The sequence below is a fragment of the Hemicordylus capensis genome, chromosome 5, assembly GCF_027244095.1.
Source record: "Hemicordylus capensis ecotype Gifberg chromosome 5, rHemCap1.1.pri, whole genome shotgun sequence".
Lineage (NCBI taxonomy): Eukaryota > Metazoa > Chordata > Lepidosauria > Squamata > Cordylidae > Hemicordylus > Hemicordylus capensis.
In genome coordinates, this window is record NC_069661.1 from 175,985,313 (window position 1) to 176,003,045 (window position 17,733).

Here is a 17,733-nt window from a genome sequence, read left to right on the forward strand (position 1 = left end):
GTGAGAAAATTTAGTTCTATTGGTGAGAGACAGCCATTACATTATTTCTTGTGTACCTCTATATAGTGTGTAATTATACATGTGTGAGATGTTCAATACATTTGGCTAACTAGCGCAGAAGCATCAGTGAGGTAAGAATTAAAGTCTACAGGCGGATCTCTGTATGCATTTAGCTATGTTGAATTTCTATGGAGAGCAATTGAGTTAATCACTGACAAGGATTAACACTGGCTTCTTGCAACAGGAATGGTGGGGGGGAGATCAGCCCCTGGCAGACTATTGATTAGCTCAGGCCTAGCCTTTTTGTTTCTGTGAGTGCTCATTCCACAATACAATGCTGGATTGCCTCCTCCCTCACAGAGCAGTTGACCTGGGCATCAGTTTACCTTGAGTCCAGGCATTTAATTGAACTCTTAATATAAAATGAAATCAGACACAGGCCTATATTTCATATACTTCTGGCGTCCATAACAATGGCCACTAGCTTGGATGGCTTTAGAAGGTGTTTGGACAAATTCATGGAGGAGAGGTCTATCAGTGGTTACTAGGTTGGTGGCTATAGGTCATCACCAGTCTCAGAGGCAAGATGCCTCTGAATGCCACTTGCAGGGGAGGAGTAGCCGGAGAGAGGGCTTGCCCTCGCTTCTTGACTGTGGGTTTCTCAGAGACCTTTGGTGGGCCACTGTGGTAAACAGGGTGCTGGACTAGTTAGGCCTTGGGCCTGCTCCAGCAGGACTGTTCTTAAGAATGTATTTTTAAATATGTCTCTGTCCCAGGGCTGCATGGTATGTAGATAAGGGAAGTAGACTAGGAACCCTTAAGTGACAAATCAAAACAATACTTGGGGATCTTCTGACTTAATTCGTTTCTTTAGTTCATGTGCCTGTGGGTCAGCTGAAAAGATATACACACCTCTACATTTCCATTTAATTGCCCAGCAAGCTAAGAGGTGGCCAGTGGAGGAGGGAATGGTCATATACAGTATCAGCATCAGAATGTACTTTTATGTTTCACTTTTCTTCTGAAAATATTTAACATGGGCTTCAGATGACAAAATAGGTGTGAATTACCACTTAATTGTGCACTATATGTAAATAAAGAAAAACAATTCAAAATAATTCCCAGCTTTTCAGTTTTTCTGTTGTAAAAGGTTAAAATAAGATCAGTTGGCTTGCACTTTTCTCTAATGCTTGACTGCACTTCTAAACCAAAGAAACTTATGGACAGTTAAAAGAACAGGTAAAGACAGGAAGGTAGCAGTAATAATTAGTGCTTCAATAAATGTCCATCAAGCTGAATCCAACCAGAAGGTCACTCAGAAAAGAAAAAGGGAAAGGTATTTATGTTGTTTAAAGCTTCCCCCACCCCCACAAAATTGAGCGGCAACTCTCAGTGTTTCAGAAGCTTTAAGTGGCTTTAAATGTACGCTGTGATTTTGACAATAACATAGGTATGAAGACTGGAACAAATTATATCCCTCACAGAGGTGAAAACTCAGACAGTAACATTGTTGGTCTGTAGTGGCAAATGCCACAAAATTGTGCACAGTTATTGTCTAGTGTGTAGAGTGTTCATCCCTACAGCAGCAACAACTGCTGTTGGGTGCTGATCTTGTTGATTTTAATTTATGATTTTTTCCAAGCTGTTCTAGTTCTTTCTCATGTGAAAAACCTGTTTTCTGTTATTCAGGAACACGTAGAAAAAAGCATTTAGTAAATGTTCACCAAAACAGAATGCCAACAGGACTTGTACCTTTTCTAGCCTTACATATGCATAATTATGTCAGCATTAAAGTCCTTGCAAAAATTGTCCTTGATTTCACCTTAGCCATAATACCACAGAATATGCACATAAAATTTAAGGAGCCAGAAAGTATTATATAGCAATCATGTTTTATTCCTGTGTAATTGTATTTTAATGAATTGCTTTCTACTCATAATTATTTTCTTTTGCTTGATTTACTTGACAGCATGTAAAGAATTTCACACCAGGTTTGACACCCCATGCAGGTTCTGACATTTGGTGTGGAATCCTGAGAATTTCAACTTTTTTTTAATTAGGAAGAACTGTATTAGCCAGTACAGATGTTAACATCTGACGGATTCACTCAAATGTTTGATGAGACATGCATATTTTGCCTGCCCAGCTGCCACATAACCACATTATGGAACATTTGAACCAACCATCACTTTCTTCTCTCATATGTCTATTGTCCACCATTTACTGATGTCATCGATAAATGCAATTCTGTACCATTCTGTACTGATCTGGCCTTCCTGCTCGACATGAGAGAAGCCATTTTTGTGCCAGAGGTGCTTGGAAACTGGAAAGAATAACCTTTGTGTATATGAACTGACTGTTCATCAGTTTCTCTGTACATGTGTACAATGGCCTTACATTCTATTAAGAAGAGACCAGTCTGACCTTAATGAGGAGAAAGAACACAAATAAGCAATACAACATTTCTGTCTCCACTTGGAGCAACATCTCCAGGACTAAATAACATAAACTAAATGGATTGCTTTGAATTTGGAGGGGGCAGGTGGAGTGAAAGTACTCCATTTAGGTAAAGTGCTCCAGATCACACAGAGAAAGAACTTGAATCATTAGCTGTCTAGGTAGTCAGACAGCCATTCCAGGGCTGACTGAGAAAATGGACCTTTTAAAGATACGTTTAAAGAAGCAGAGTGGACTGGTCATATGTTTTAAAATGGGGCAATCTTTGAATTGTACTTTTTCTTTTTAAGAAAGCATTTTGAGGCTAATGGGCAAATCGCAGCTCAGGAGGAGAGATTTTCATTGAGAAAACAATGTAGTGGGCAGGAATAAATCTCCCCCCGCAACACTGTGGTCCTATTAAAGATCTTCCCCACAACTCTTGTTTGCCAAAACTTAGAAACAAAATAAATAGCAGATTGGATATCACATTTCTGTTCCATTTAGTATGGTCTTTAGGTATAGGAATATTTAGAAACTATAGTTCAAGATTTTGATGTGTGATAGAGGCTTCCTAGTTGATTCTTTGATTCTAATATTATTTTCTGTGTACTACCTCATCTTCTGGTATCTTGCTTCAATATGACACTCTACATCTTGACTTAGCATTTAACTTGCTTTTGACATGTGGTGGTTCCTCACTTGTGCTCTGACATCCTGACATATGGCATAGTTCTGACAACCTTTGTTGATCCCAGTGGTCCTGACATTTATGCTGCCTCTGTAATATTTTCATGTATTATTGATAATTACGAGCATCTATACTGTACCTTAATAACAGCTTGAATATTACTGCTAGTTTTTTGTTTGCTCAGCACTAAATTGGATTTGAAAAATTGTCATCAGTTTTTGCAATGTAAAATCCTAGCTTGTCTGTAGAACTTTATTGCTTTTTAAATAACAGATTCAATTAGATAATTATTGTAAAAATTTATATTTTAAATGTATATCTAAAAGAAGACAAATGTGGCTCACTTTATGGCCCTGATAACTCTGCAGGAGATGGTCACATTTTAAGTTAAGGCAGTTTTATTTTTTAACTTTTATAACACAAAAACCTAATTAACATTCTGTCTAACAGTGTCAGTATACAATGAAATTATGCCCAGCCAGAGCTACTGCATTCCTGCTCAGCAATGTGGATGTGAAGTGGGTAAGATCTTTGCTGATCTGTCCTTCCTCCAGAAGTGTTCTCTGCAATCTGAAACTATGTCCCCAAGGCTTCAGCAACCAACAGGTACATGGTGTCAGGTTGAAAAGAGCATCCATACCTATTAGGCAGGAACACTACTGCTGTGGCTGGGCATATTTTTGTCTCACAGACACAGCATTTGTCACAGTGTCAGTCAAAGTATCTACAATGATCTGGATAGTGATCCGTTGCCTTCATAACATGGGTTCTGCGCCTGCGCAGTGACCTCACGGACCAATTAGCTAGCTCCTCTCTCCGCCCCTAACTGCCATGCACGAGACCATGCTGCCCTTATCAGCGGCAGTTGGGGCGTGTCTCTTTCGGTCAGTGTTTGTGAAATGTGTGAATCTGGGTATGTCACCTAGACAAAAACTATGGAAAGTCATCAGACTTCCTCAGAGAGGTATCAGACAGAAATTCTATCCATCCTAGAATTCCAGTACAAATGTTATTCAGATTCTACAGAGGTAAGGAAAGCCCAGGGGTGTTTCCCAACGGATGTGGATACTCTTGCCTGCGGTAGCACTTCATTCTGAGATGCTATTGTAATCAGTTTTCAGTTAAAATTACATCTGTGTTGTCTACATTCTCAGCTATGTGCATTTTATGCTTTAAAATATAAGGTTAGTAAAAATGTGCCTTAACATGCAATTGTTGTTAAACACAGTTTATCGTACAAAAACACAAATTATCGTACAAAGCCACCTGAAACATTTCTTCCTCTTGGCAGTATGTTATTCAGAAACAAAAGTTTTTATTTATTATGGGTTTTGCTGAACACCAATCTCTACATTTAAGCGTGGCTTGGCTGCTGCACTCACATTGGTTGAGTAGCCCTAGGTGCTGGATAGAATTTCCTAGGTACTGGATAGACTGTGTTGACAGGTCTGGTGCTTAGAAGCTTTCTTCTATTTGCATATCAGCCTTGCTGGGTGAGATTATTCTTTTCATTCTTCTGTTTACTCATACTGAATTTCTGGTGTGACTAGATTATAAGACTAAGAAACCCCTGTGCCAGACTAGAAGCTAAGTATAGCAAGTTCAGGACTCATCTCGGTTGCGAAGAAAGTCTCTCACACACATGTGAACTCCAGTCACAATATTTGCTGTTTGCCTGGATCCTCCCACACTAATGATGCCAACAGATTTCACCAGTCTGCCTCTTTTTCAATGGGGAGCCAATAAGTCATGTTCTTTCTGACATTGACCTGGTTGGGGCATGTTCTTCCTCCTGTTTTCTCTTCTGTGCTTGAGATAAACGCTGGATGGCATTTTCCACGTAACTACACATTTTCCCCAAATGATAAGCAATCAGATTTATAGCTTCAAAATAATAAAACATGTTGATTTACTGTTTTGTTTGGGTTCCCTCCGCCCCCTGCAGAATGAGGCAATATCCACCTAGGTCAGCAATGACTTGAGGCTGAACAATGATAAAACAAAACTTCTAGTCACATAATGGGATAGTTTTCTCTTCTAGTTTTTAAAATTATTTCATGCACTATTTCCTATATGATTCAGCATTACTATTAGTTCTTTTCTGAGCACAATATGCGACAGAAATGCCTTCTCTGGTTTTAGGGCAAGAAGCAAAAAGTACACCAGCTCATAATTCCATGCTAGCATTATTATTTATTTATTTATTTATTTATTTATTTTATTTTATTTTATTTGAAAACAAGTAGGTTGTTATCAACAGACATGAGTCTAAGTTACATTACTTGTATTCCACAAAATGACAGGTACACTTTTGGGTATCTGGATTTTTCCTACAATTGTCACCAGCCGTCACTCCAAGCATACGCAGCTCATGAAGGTTTACAGATAATCAAGAAGCCACATTTTACTCTAAAATACGGTGAGATTTTGTGGCTCACATTAGAAAAGTAAAAACTTATAAAAGTTGTCGCAAGTAGACACATGAATATCTTGTACATACTTCAGAATCTTGCTTTACATTATCTTGTGGATTATCATTATATAACTTGTGGAAAGGTGACACCCTTACTATAGCAGCAAGAATAAAAACCAGAAATAGTAGCCTATTATAAGGAATGTAGAATGGCCATATTAGGGCTGCAACTCATAATTTTAAAATGCTTTAAGATGAGAACATGAAAGAGAGAAAAGAGAGCTTTGATGCTTCAGCCATGGCACAGGAAATATTGCTAGATGATTGAAACTTACTGAAATCAATGAGAAAAATCAGTAATGAGATTTAACAGTTCTGATGCATTAATTTCAATTGGACTCAGTCTGATGCTGTCCAAACACATTTAGCTAAAGAGAACCTATATTTGCTTTAATACAATACTGATTTAAGTGATCATTATTAAAGGTATTCCATAGTTACAAAAAACCAACCAACCAACCTTAAGAGCTGACATCAAGAATAAAGTTCTGCATACAAAATTATGTTTCTTTTGCAATTGTTTTTTCTACGTAGCTCTTATGTATGAAGGAAGAATGATGCAACATTTGAATCCAAAAGAAAAAGAATCTTGCAATATTTGAGTCCAAAAGAAAATGGAGCTCTTAGCAAATCTAGACAGCACCCAGGCTTGTTGAGGAAGTCTGGCTCTACAGTTTCCCACCACTGGGTCCTTCCAGTAGTCTGCTGCTAAAACTATTCACCACTCTTATACTTCCACATTATTATCTCCTTAAATTACTTCACTGGTTTCTTATCTGTTCCCAGATTCAGTACAAACCCCTTGTCCTTTCAAACTCTCTGCAGCTTTCTGTTCTCTCACATCTTATTTTCCATTACACACCAATCCATGAACTTTGCTTTTCCAACACAACCACTCTCAAAGGCCTTCTGCTACCTCAAACATCTGCCTTTCTCCCTTGCAGCCTGCTATGCTTGAAACTGCTTCCAGGAACAGTTGTGTCATACGTTCTCTTACTTCCTTAATAATACCCTGCTAACTTGGCAAAGAGGCACCTTTTAACGTGGTGATTCTCTTTATTTATCAGGGGGAGAGTAACTGGCCCTATCCACCCCCAGTACAGTACCTCCAGAAACTGTTGCTGGTGTCTATCTTGTGTTTCTTTTTAGATTGTGAGCCCTTTGGGGACAGGGATCCATCTTATTTATTTGTTATTTCTCTGTGTAAACCACCCTGAGCCATTTTTGGAATGGCACTATAGAAATCACATACATACATACTGATAATAAACTTTGTTAGCCACCTCATAATGAATTGTTCTCTGGGCGGTTTACAACACAAAGTTAAAATGTAAGATAAAAACACAACATTTTAAATCCTTAAACTCCCTTCTTATATACCACCTTTTCATTGAACCTGTTGGCCCAAAACATTAGTCCCTATTTTCTTGTGTAAGCAAGCTCAAATGCATGTAACTGAAACATTCAGATATTTCCCCTATTTATTCCTGCCTCTGTTTCCTTTCCCTTCCTATATTATTTGCCTTGTGTCAATATCTAGACTGAAAACTCATTAGCATACTGTAAGAACATAGGAAGTTGTCTTATAGCGAGGCAGACCATTGGTCCATCTAGCTCAGTACTGTCTACGCTGACTGGCAGGGGCTCTCCAAGGTTTCAGGCAGGAGTCTCTTCCAGCCAGAAGTGAAGATGCCAGGATTGAAACTGGAACATTCTGCATGCAAGCATGCAGATGCTCTTCTACTGAGCTATGGCCCCATCTCCTAAGGGAAATGTCTTATAGCACCCATATATAGTCACTGATCCAAATGCAAACCAATGTGGACCCTGCTTAGAAAAGGGGACAATTTATGTTCACTACCACAAGACCAGCTCTCTTTCTCAAGACCTGACCTATTATTCTTTATAAAGTCACATATATATGGACATTGGAACAACATCACACCCATTATCTTGTGATGGAGTTGAATAAGTTGAGTTCCGTGTGTGTGTGTTTAACACAAAATGCATTAAGCCACAACATTATACTATAATAAACTTTTTTCTTGCCTCAATTGAGGTTTTTGTCTTTTTTCCTTTCTTAATAGGTTGCAAATGACCTTGAATTGTATAATTTTATTTATTTATAATATTTTTATACTGCCTGATATGTAAATCTCTAGGTGTTTCAGTCAATCAGTCTATCTTTATTATGATCATAGACCAGCATTATATATATATATATGTGTGTGTAGTGTGTGTGTGTGTGTGTGTAGAGAGAGAGAGAGAGAGAGAGAGAGAGAGAGAAATGTGGCTCACTTCACGACCCTGGTAACTCTGCAGGAGATGGTCACATTTCACATTTTAAGTTAATACAGTTTTACTTTTTAACTTTTATAACAAGAGCCCCATATATAAGAATAATAATGTGCTACTGAATGAGTAAAAGAGATTGAAGTCTTTAAGAGTGATGCCCCCATGACAGCATCATTGAGAAAGCCTTTAACGTTGAAATGCGTTTGACCTACTGAACCAGTCTTTAATACTTTGAAAAGACTTATAACTGTTTGGTGATATAGCATGGAATCAATAAGCTTTTAAGAGGGTTTTAGCTCATTTGCAAGCACACTTTCACTACATATATTTTGGGACATTTTATATTTTTATATTATTTTATTGGTTATGCATGAGGGTGTTTTATTTTATTTTATATATATAATGTTCTTAATTGTGCTTTAATTTGTTCTATGTAGAACTTTTAATTATTCTTAATAAAATACCCATTTTAATCTATATTCAGTTTTTAGTCGATATTAGCACCCCCACCCCGATCTTTTGTGGTTTTTAGGTTTATCTTATGGATCAGGGATACACCGTTTTGTGTTGTGATTACGATGGGAAGTAAGGCCTGGGAGTTGTGCTCTTTTGTGATTTATTATACATGGATTGTGTTGTATTCTGAAAACGTGAATGTGAATGTTCTGATAAGGCAGAGTTTTTACAGATAAGTGGTGCCAGCTTAGCCAAAGCTTCTCCCTGTGATGTTCAAGTCCAGAACTCCCAAGAAGTGTTTCATTTACACCAGGGATGGGCATTAGGTAGCTTAGGAGCTACTGGTGCTCCTGGTCTAAGTAGTTCTCTAGGGATTGGAGTTCCTTCCTCCTTCCTTTCCTTCTAGCCGGGAATGCAAATTTGATTGACTAGCTGCATTAAATTTTAATTTCACCCACTTCAGGTGCTCAGGATCTTTTTCACTTTCTCTCCTATTAACTTCTCTAGTTTCTTCCCGCACAAAGCAGTCTCTCTTGCTTCCCTCCTGTCCTGCAGCAAAAGTCTCCTGGAATTCAGGCTTTTTGATGTTAAAATCCTATAATGATCAAAGTGGGTAGGGGACACAATCCTTCCTCTATCTGTGAGGAGTCCTGGGAATTTTATTTATTTATTTATTTGATTTTTATACCACCCTTCCAAAATGGCTCAGGTGGTTTACAATTAAAAATAGAAACCATTAAAACCAATAACAATTAAAAGAGAAATATAAATATAAACACCAATTAAAAATATCTTTAAAAACAATTGAACTATCAGAACAATTAAAACCCTGAAAACCAGGTTAGCATTAAAACAATTAAAACTAATTAAAAACCCTGAAAGGCCAGGCCAAACAGATGGGTTTTAAGGGCTCTCTTGAAGGTCAGTAAGGAATTAAGATTGTGAATTTCTGCTGAGAGTGCATTCCACAGCCCGGGAGCAGCTACAGAGAAGGCCCGCCTCTGATTCGCCACCAAACGAACCAGTGGTAACTGGAAACGGACCTCCACAGATGACCTTAACGTGCAGTGGGGTCATGTAAAAGAAGGATTACTAAGATATCTCGGACCCAAGCTGTTCAGGGCTTTAAAGGTAATAACCAGCACTTCGTATTTTGCCTGGAAACATATCGGCAGCCAGTGTAACTGTTTGAAAACAGGCATAACATGGTCTCTCCGGGTTGCCCCAGAGACCAATGTGGCTGCCACATTCTGAACTAACTGAAGTTTCCAGACTACGCACAAAGGCAGCCTCACGTACAGGGTGGATTTGATTTAAATCAAACTGATTTAAATCACGATTTAAATCACTAGCAGGGTGGATAAATATCAAAAAAATCCTATTTAAATAAAAAAATCCGATTTAAATCAAAAAAATGATTTAGATAAAAAAAATCCATTTTTAAAAATTTAAATCAGATTTTTTTGATTTTTATCCACCCTGCTAGTGATTTAAATCGTGATTTAAATCGTGATTTAAATAAGTTTGATTTAAATCATATCCACCCTGCGGTAGAGCGTGTTGCAATAGTCAAGTTGGGAGGTTACCAGCTTATGCACCACTGTTTTGAGGTCATCCTCTTTAAGGAATGGGCGCAGCTATCGAATTAGCTGAAGCTGATAGAAAGCACTCCTGGCCATGGCCTCCACCTGAGATACCAGGGTGAGGCCTGGGTCCAGGAGTACTCCCAAGCTGCATACCTGCTCCTTCTGGGGGAGTGTAACCCCATCCAGCATAGGAAGATCTAACTCACCCCTCAGATTCTTAGCCCCCACAAAGAGCACCTCGGTCTTGCTTGGATTCAGCTTCAATTTGTTATCCCTCATCCAGCCCATTACTGCCTGTAGACAGGCATTTAGAGAATGAGTGCCATTTCCTGAAGATGAGAAGTAGATTTGGGTGTTATCAGCATACTGATAAAACCCAGCACCAAACCTTCTGATGACCTCACCCAGCAGTTTCATGTAGATATTAAAAAGCATTGGTGACAGAATGGAGCCCTGAGGGACTCCAGATAACAGCTCCTGTCTTGAGGAGCAACTGTCACCAAGCTCCACCATCTGGCATCTACCCGCGAGATAGGAGCGGAACCACTGCAAAGCAGTGCTTCCTATCCCCAACTCCCCCAGGCGATCCAGAAGGATACCATGGTCGACGGTATCGAACTCTGCTGAGAGATCTAGAAGAACCAGCAGAGTCACACTCCCTCTGTCGATTCCCCGGTAAAGGTCATCTATCAGGCCGACCAAGGCTGTCAAAACCCCATAGCCAGCTCCTAAAGCCAGTTTGAAATGAGTCTAGATAATCATTTTCCTCCAAGACTGCCTGGAGCTGGTTGGCCACCACCCTCTCAATCACCTTGCCCAACCAAGGGAGATTGGAGATTGGCCTGTAACTGTCCATCGCTAAAGGGTCCAGGGAAGGCTTCTTTAAGAGTGGTCTGTCCTTCAGACAGGGGGGCACCCTACCCTCCCTCAGCAATGCATTTATGATATTAATTAGGCCACCTCCAACAATCTTCCTGCTAGATAGAAGCAGCCAAGTCGGGCAAGGATTCAGAGAACAGTTGGTAGGCCTCACCGCCCCAAGCAGCTTGTCCACATCCTCAGGAGTCACAGATTGAAACTGATCCAATCTAATACTGCAAGAGGGATTGCTGGACACCTCCTCCATAGACCTTGCAGAAATAGTGGAGTCCAAGTCGGCCTGAATACAGGAGATCTTATTCACAAAGAACCCATTAAAGGCATCAGAGCAGAGCAACTCTGAGAACTGATTCGAAGTAAAAGGAGCAGAAACCAAACTCCTCACAACCTGGGATAGCTCCGCCGAGCGTGAACCTGCAGCCGCAATGTGCGCAGACCAGAATCTCTTTTTTGCTGCGTGCACTGCCACTGCATAAGCCTTCAAATGGGTCACATGCTGAATCCTGTCAGATTCGAACTGAGTTCTCCTTCACTTGTGCTCAAGTCGCCTACCCAACCGCTTTAGCCCCCGTAGCTCCTCAGTATACCAAGGGGCCATTTTTGCAGCAGGTCGGAAGGGACGCTTAGGAGCAATCATGTCTACTGCCCTGTTGAGTTCCCTGTTCCAGTATTCCACCAGGGTATCGACAGAATCACCGGCCTCACCAGTGTCAAAGTTCTCCAAGGCCTTTTGAAATCCCACTGGGTCCAGCAGCCTTTTTGGACGGACCATCCTAATAGGTCCACTACCCCTGCAGGAGTGGATTACGGCTGTGAGACCAACGTTAACCAAACAGTGGTCCGTCCATGACAATGGGGAAACCACTGGATCCCCCACCCACGGAACACCCCCTGATCTGAACAAAAGACCAAATCGAGTGCATGGCCGGCAACATGAGTTGGTTCAGAAACTAATTGGGATAGGCACATAGTTGTCATGGCCGCTATGAACTCCTGAGCCGCACAAGACAAGCCAGCCCCAAAGTGGATATTGAAGTCCCCCAGCACCAAAAGTCTAGGAGACTCCAACACCAACTCCGTGACCAGCTCTGTCAGCTCAGTTAGTTGGGCAGCGGGGTGGACGGTACACCAACAGAATCCCCAATCTATCCCTAGTCCCCAGCCTCAGAAATATGCACTCAATATAAGTCAACTGTCTCACAGGGGCCCTGGTAAGGGAAATGGTATTCTTATGGACCACAGCCACTTCACCCCCCCGCCCACTTCCCCTGGCCTGCTCCACGACAGAGTAACCTGGTGGGAGAAGCTGAGCCCACACTGGATCACTCGCCTCCCCCAACCAGGTCTCAGTTATACATGCCAGATCATCTCCCTCATCCATGATCAAATCGTGGACAATTTCGGTCAGATTCTGAACTGACCTGGCATTGCAGAGGAGCAAGGCCAGATTCTGTGGGTCATCGGAGCTGCTCCCCGAGGCCGAAGAGTTGACAGAGCAGTTAGAAGTGGAAACAGTTACTAAATTACTGATTTCCCTTCCTCTGTAATGACCAGCTGCTCTGCCAGCGCCGATTCTTCTATTCCCCACCACTACAGTAATAGCTGCCCTGGAACTGCCAGGCACACCCTCAGCAGTTCCCACTCAAGAAGAGCCCAAACACATATCTGCAAAAGGCCTGGCCCAATCCAATCCCCCAGCCCTCAGTCCTACCCCCGAAGGCCCAGCCCTAAAGCCCGGCCCCCTTTGGCGGCCCTGCTCCCCCGTTACCTTCCCTTCGGTAGACGGCCACCATCCACTATTTTATATGAGCAGATCAACCTTTCCAAGAGAATATACTGGGAAAGTAAATTGGAAAAACCTTCCCTACAAGAAAGGCTTGAGCAGTCTTAGGCCTTCAGGAGCGCGTGACTTGGGGCAGGACCCAATATGGAGTGATACTCTTTAACAACAAGGATTTAGTAATAATTGGATGATCAGGAAAACTATACTAAACATCAGCAATCGCTTCCATTCAAGTGAAACCCTTCCACAGAACTATAAGAACCATGTAGTCAGATTCAAGCACTTAAACAAAAATTAATTAATTCCCTGAGGCATCTAGCTAAACTGGTCCCTATCCTTCCTCCTTATTTCCAGGTAAGGAACTCACAGTTGATTCCCAGCCCAAGGCTGTGAGACTGCCTTTGTCCTACAGTAGGGATGTGCGAACCAGTTTGGAGGTTCCCCTTCAGGTTGACAAGAACCCAACTCCTGCCAGTTCGTTTTAAATGAATGAATAAATAAATATTTTTTACCTCTAGCCCCTTCGGCGAGCTTCCTAAAAGCCGTGGGAGGCGAGGTTCCACAAAGGTTCCCCCTTCCCCTGCCAGCCTTGGTAATCACCACCGTGGCCCATTTTACTGTATTTTCTGGCCCATTTGGACCTCTGTAAATAGGCGTGGTGGCCATTTTTCCTGTTGTCACGAATGTGCAAATGGCCTCTGCAAAGTCTGGCATGGCCCAGTGCCTCTCAGAGGCCATTTGTGCATGCACAGTGGCTATTTTTTTCCTGGCTGTAAAATACAGTAAAACAGGCCGCGGCGGTGATTACCAAGGCTAGCGGGGAGAGAGGGAACCTTCGCGGGCCGCCCCCCCCCGCACGGCCTTTAGGAAGCCCCTCAAAGGGGCTAGAGGTTATATATATATATATATATATATATATATATATATATATATATATATATATATATGGAAAAAAAATATTTGTGAACCCCTCCCCCGGACTGGACGGAACTGGGAGTTTAGGTTCGAAGGGGGGCCAGACCAAATTGTTCCAGTCAGGTTCAAGTGCAGTTCACACTCGAACCTAACCAGGCCAGCCATTTCCATGCACACCCTATCCTACTGTAGCTGCTGATCAGACCTCACTCAGAGGCTTCCAGGGAAGAACTGAACTCTAACACATCCCTCCCATACTTCTCTGTATGTTGTTGTTCAAACACTGCTCCTCACTCTGGATTGCGCCATAGGGATTTGAATCTTCCAGGCTTTCTTCCTTGTTTGAAAAGTCCCACCCCCCAAGCAGTTACTCTAATGGAGGCCTAGTCCTCCTTCAAGCCTATCACTGCAAATCCCTTATTTTGTTGATAGACATTTTTATTCAATCTGCCATTTTGCCTCTCCAGATTCCCATTTGGTGACTGGTTCCACCTCCCCAAGCCTCTATTTTGTGGGTTGGGGTAGTTTCCAGAAGCCTTAAGTCTGACAACCCCTGAGTAGCATACAGTAATAGATATTCTGAGGATTGCATACTGGTCTTCCTGAACCCTTGCTTATTTCAGTAATCCAACTGCCTCTATTCTCTTGATAAAGTGATATTTTTGCTGGCATATTTATTTTTATCACTGAAATCTTAAATGATTTAAATTAAGCCTTATGATAGCAGAATTAGCTTTAAAGGGGGAAAATTCATCAACATTATATTGTTCTCTATCTTGGATGATTAACAGACTACTTATACTACTAGTCATTTTAGAGTTACTTAATTACTGGGTCTTCAGATGTAATGCAATATTTTTAAACACTACTTCCAAAGTATCATAAATAAGGGAGATATTTCTTCAAGGATGATATGCCAAGCAGGCATAGTCAAGCAGACATTATAGCAGAAGTGGTAGAACAGACAAGTGAAGAAGAGGCAAATTGGTGCACTTCGCATGAAAGATCATATTTCAGGCCTAATTGAATAAAGGTGGAAGTGTATGAGAAAGGATGCTTTATATTTTATCACAGTGAAGAAAAAAGAGAACATTTTGTAAAATGGGAATATGAAAATATACAGCAAAAGCTAGAGACATAGGGCCACTTCACAGGATTGATTTTTTTGGCTTATGCAGGTAGCCCTGATCTTTCCTGATACACATGGATCTGGACAAAAATGTATTGTGTGAACCAGTACGTGCCTTGTAGCAAAATTACCAATATATTGCTATTTTGATTGATTGATTGATTGAGTGCCGTCAAGTTGGTGACAACTCTTAGTGACCACATAGATAGATTCTCACCAAGATGAATATTGCTATTAACTACATTTATTTAATAGCAATATAGCAATAGCACTTACATTTATATACCGCTCTATAGCTGGAAGCTCTCTAAGCGGTTTACAATGATTTAGCATATTGCCCCCAACATTCTGGGTACTCATTTTACCGACCTCGGAAGGATGGAAGGCTGAGTCAACCTTGAGCCCCTGGTCAGGATCGAACTTGTACCTTCTGGTTACAGGGCGGCAGTTTTACCACTGCGCCACCAGGGGCTCTTATTAATAACATTATTATACTTTTTTCCCACCATCCTACTTAGTTCACTGCACATACTTATTGTAGACTGCAAAAGTACATGTTGAGATGCAAATATGCTGGAGTATGACCAAGAGACAGGATGAGACAAGCCAAATGAATGGGATCAGACCTCTTTTCCTGTCTGCCCAGCACTGCAGCAGCCGTTGAGTTATGGGAAACCTTATTTCTCTACCACATAGGCTAAGACTGAGCCACTTCAAAAGAAGGAGGCTTTTTCTTTTGAGAAAGGAAAGCTTGTTCCACCATTTACTTGTACCACAATTGTGGGAGGTAGAAGCAATTGACTTTTCCTTGTTCTGTATTCCTGAGGGCTGTGAAGCTGTTTATGCTCTGGAACCATCAAAAGGGCAGGAGGGAGCTGGATCTGTATCGGCATGACTGAAGGCATGTTAGCCTGTCACAGCAACTGCCTGTCAGGGCAAAGGTTATCTCTTCCTGTGCTTGGCATAGACAAATGATATTATACAGCAGAGGTAGGCAACGTATGTTTCTCCAGTTGTTGTTAAACTACATCTCCCATCATTCACAACTGCAATAAATTGTGGCTTGGGGTGATATAGTTCAGCAGCATCTGGAGATCTGTATGTTACCTATCCATCCTATGCAAACTGATATATGCTGCTTCAAAATGATATGGAACAGAGATTCATGCTGAATTTAAGCAGACATTTGAGAGTTTAGAGCAAGTTATCACAGTGCAGACTGTGTTGCATATGAAATGGAATATTTTCATGGTAAATGATTAGTTATTCCATAGTATTTCATTGGTCATTGTCCAAAGGAAGGCTATATTAATAAAACATAAAAGAACATCCTTCTATAACTCTGTTGTCTTGAAAAGGGTAAGTTAGATACCCATGCTACAATGATATTTAAGTTCAATAAAGAAATATATGGCTTATTTAAAATAGTAAGATTGTACAGAAGCAAGTTATTTTTCAAAAGGCTGAGTTATCTGCAGTGGTGGTGGTGTGACGGAATAACAGCAACTGTGGTTCCTGGCAGGTACTTTAGATATCTATCTTATTCTCTGGACAGGACAACGTTTTTCATCTGACTACCTGAGTAGTAACCAGCTGGTCAGTGCACATCCAAAATGATTGGGCGGTCTTGTTGTACCTAAGCTCCTGTCAATATTAAAATTATTCAGATGATGATGATTATTATTATTATTACATTTATATCCCTCTCTTCCTCCAAGGAGCCCAGAGTGGTGTACTACATACTTGTGTTTCTCTTTCACAACAACCCTGCGAAGTAGGTTAGGCTGAGAGAGAAGTGACTGGCCCAGAGTCACCCAGCTAGTTTCATGGCTGAATGGGGATTTGAACTCGGGTCTCCCCGGTCCTAGTCCAGCACTCTAACCACTACACCACGCTGGCTCTCAGATGGTACTGAAACAACAGCAACAACAAATATGTATATACTGCCTTTCAACAAAAGTTTCCAAAGTGGTTCACATAGAAAAATAATAAATAAATAAATAAGATGGATCCCTGTGCCCAAAGGGCTCACAATCTAAAAAGAAACATAAGATAGACACCAGCAACAGTCACTGGAGGTACTGTGCTGGAGGTGGATACGGTGTATTACTTTCCCCTTGCTAAATATAGAGAATCGGCACATTAAAAAGGTACCTGTTTGCCCAGTTGGCAGCAGTTGATGGGCAGATATAAATGAGAAGTCCCTCTTATGTGTGTTTGCACTTGGTCATTAACTCTTCAGAACTGTTTAAATTACAGTGGCATGTTTGAAGATGAGAGAGCAATCACTTATTACAGGGGAAGGCAAGCTTGGCTCTCTAGCTGTTGCTGAAATACAACTCCCATCAGCTGCACCCACAATTTATTGTGGCTAGGGATGATGGCAGTTGTAGTTCAACAACAGCTGGAGAGCTCAAGTTGCCTATCCCTGTTCTTCTAGGTGCATTTGCCTTCTAGAGAGAGCATTCACCTTCCAATCTAATTAATGCTATCAAATCAAGTTTATTACGGTTCGAGACCGGCATAAGACAGTACATGCAACATCAAAAAGTAATTATAAAATGGCACGGTCAGAATTAAAATTTTGTAATATCAACACTGAAATTTCTATAGACTACAATGACTGTAAATTATATAATTAATGATAAAATTACTAAAAACAATGATTGTATACTGTAAATATTAAAAACTGTTGCTCTAAAGTTATAAAGATTACTATAAAACTACTTATTATTTAGTATACAGGCGACTCACAATTTCTCCTTAAGGACCTTCATTTATTGCGTAAAAAGATAAAACAGATAAAAACAAAAACAAATGTTTTAATGTCAAATACGTCAGCTTCATTGTTCTTATTCTTTCTATGGATCACAATTTTATATTGTTCTAGCTTCCACTCTAATTATACACAACCAGGTATCTATCTATCTATCTATCTATCTATCTATCTATCTATCTATCTATCTATCTGTCTGTCTGTCTGTCTGTCTGTCTGTCTTATCTGTCTATCTGTCTATCTTTCTATTGAATTTATATACTGCCTAATATAAATTCTGCCTAATAATATATACCACCTAATATATGTTGATT

General features: G+C 40.6%; 1 protein-coding gene across 15 annotated transcripts in view; it reads left to right on the plus strand.

Annotated features, from left to right (window-relative positions):
• The window catches only part of IMMP2L (inner mitochondrial membrane peptidase subunit 2), a 753,382-nt gene that overhangs the window by 153,292 nt on the left and 582,357 nt on the right, over positions 1-17,733 (plus strand). The window contains exon 4 of one of the 15 annotated variants that reach the window (XM_053252313.1): positions 1,970-2,218. The exons of the other annotated variants lie outside the window; for them this stretch is intronic. Within the exon in view, the coding sequence (XP_053108288.1) occupies positions 1,970-1,976 (7 nt within the window). The 3' untranslated portion in view covers positions 1,977-2,218. Of the gene's footprint in view, positions 1-1,969; positions 2,219-17,733 lie in introns of those variants that run through there. 15 annotated transcript variants of the gene reach the window in all.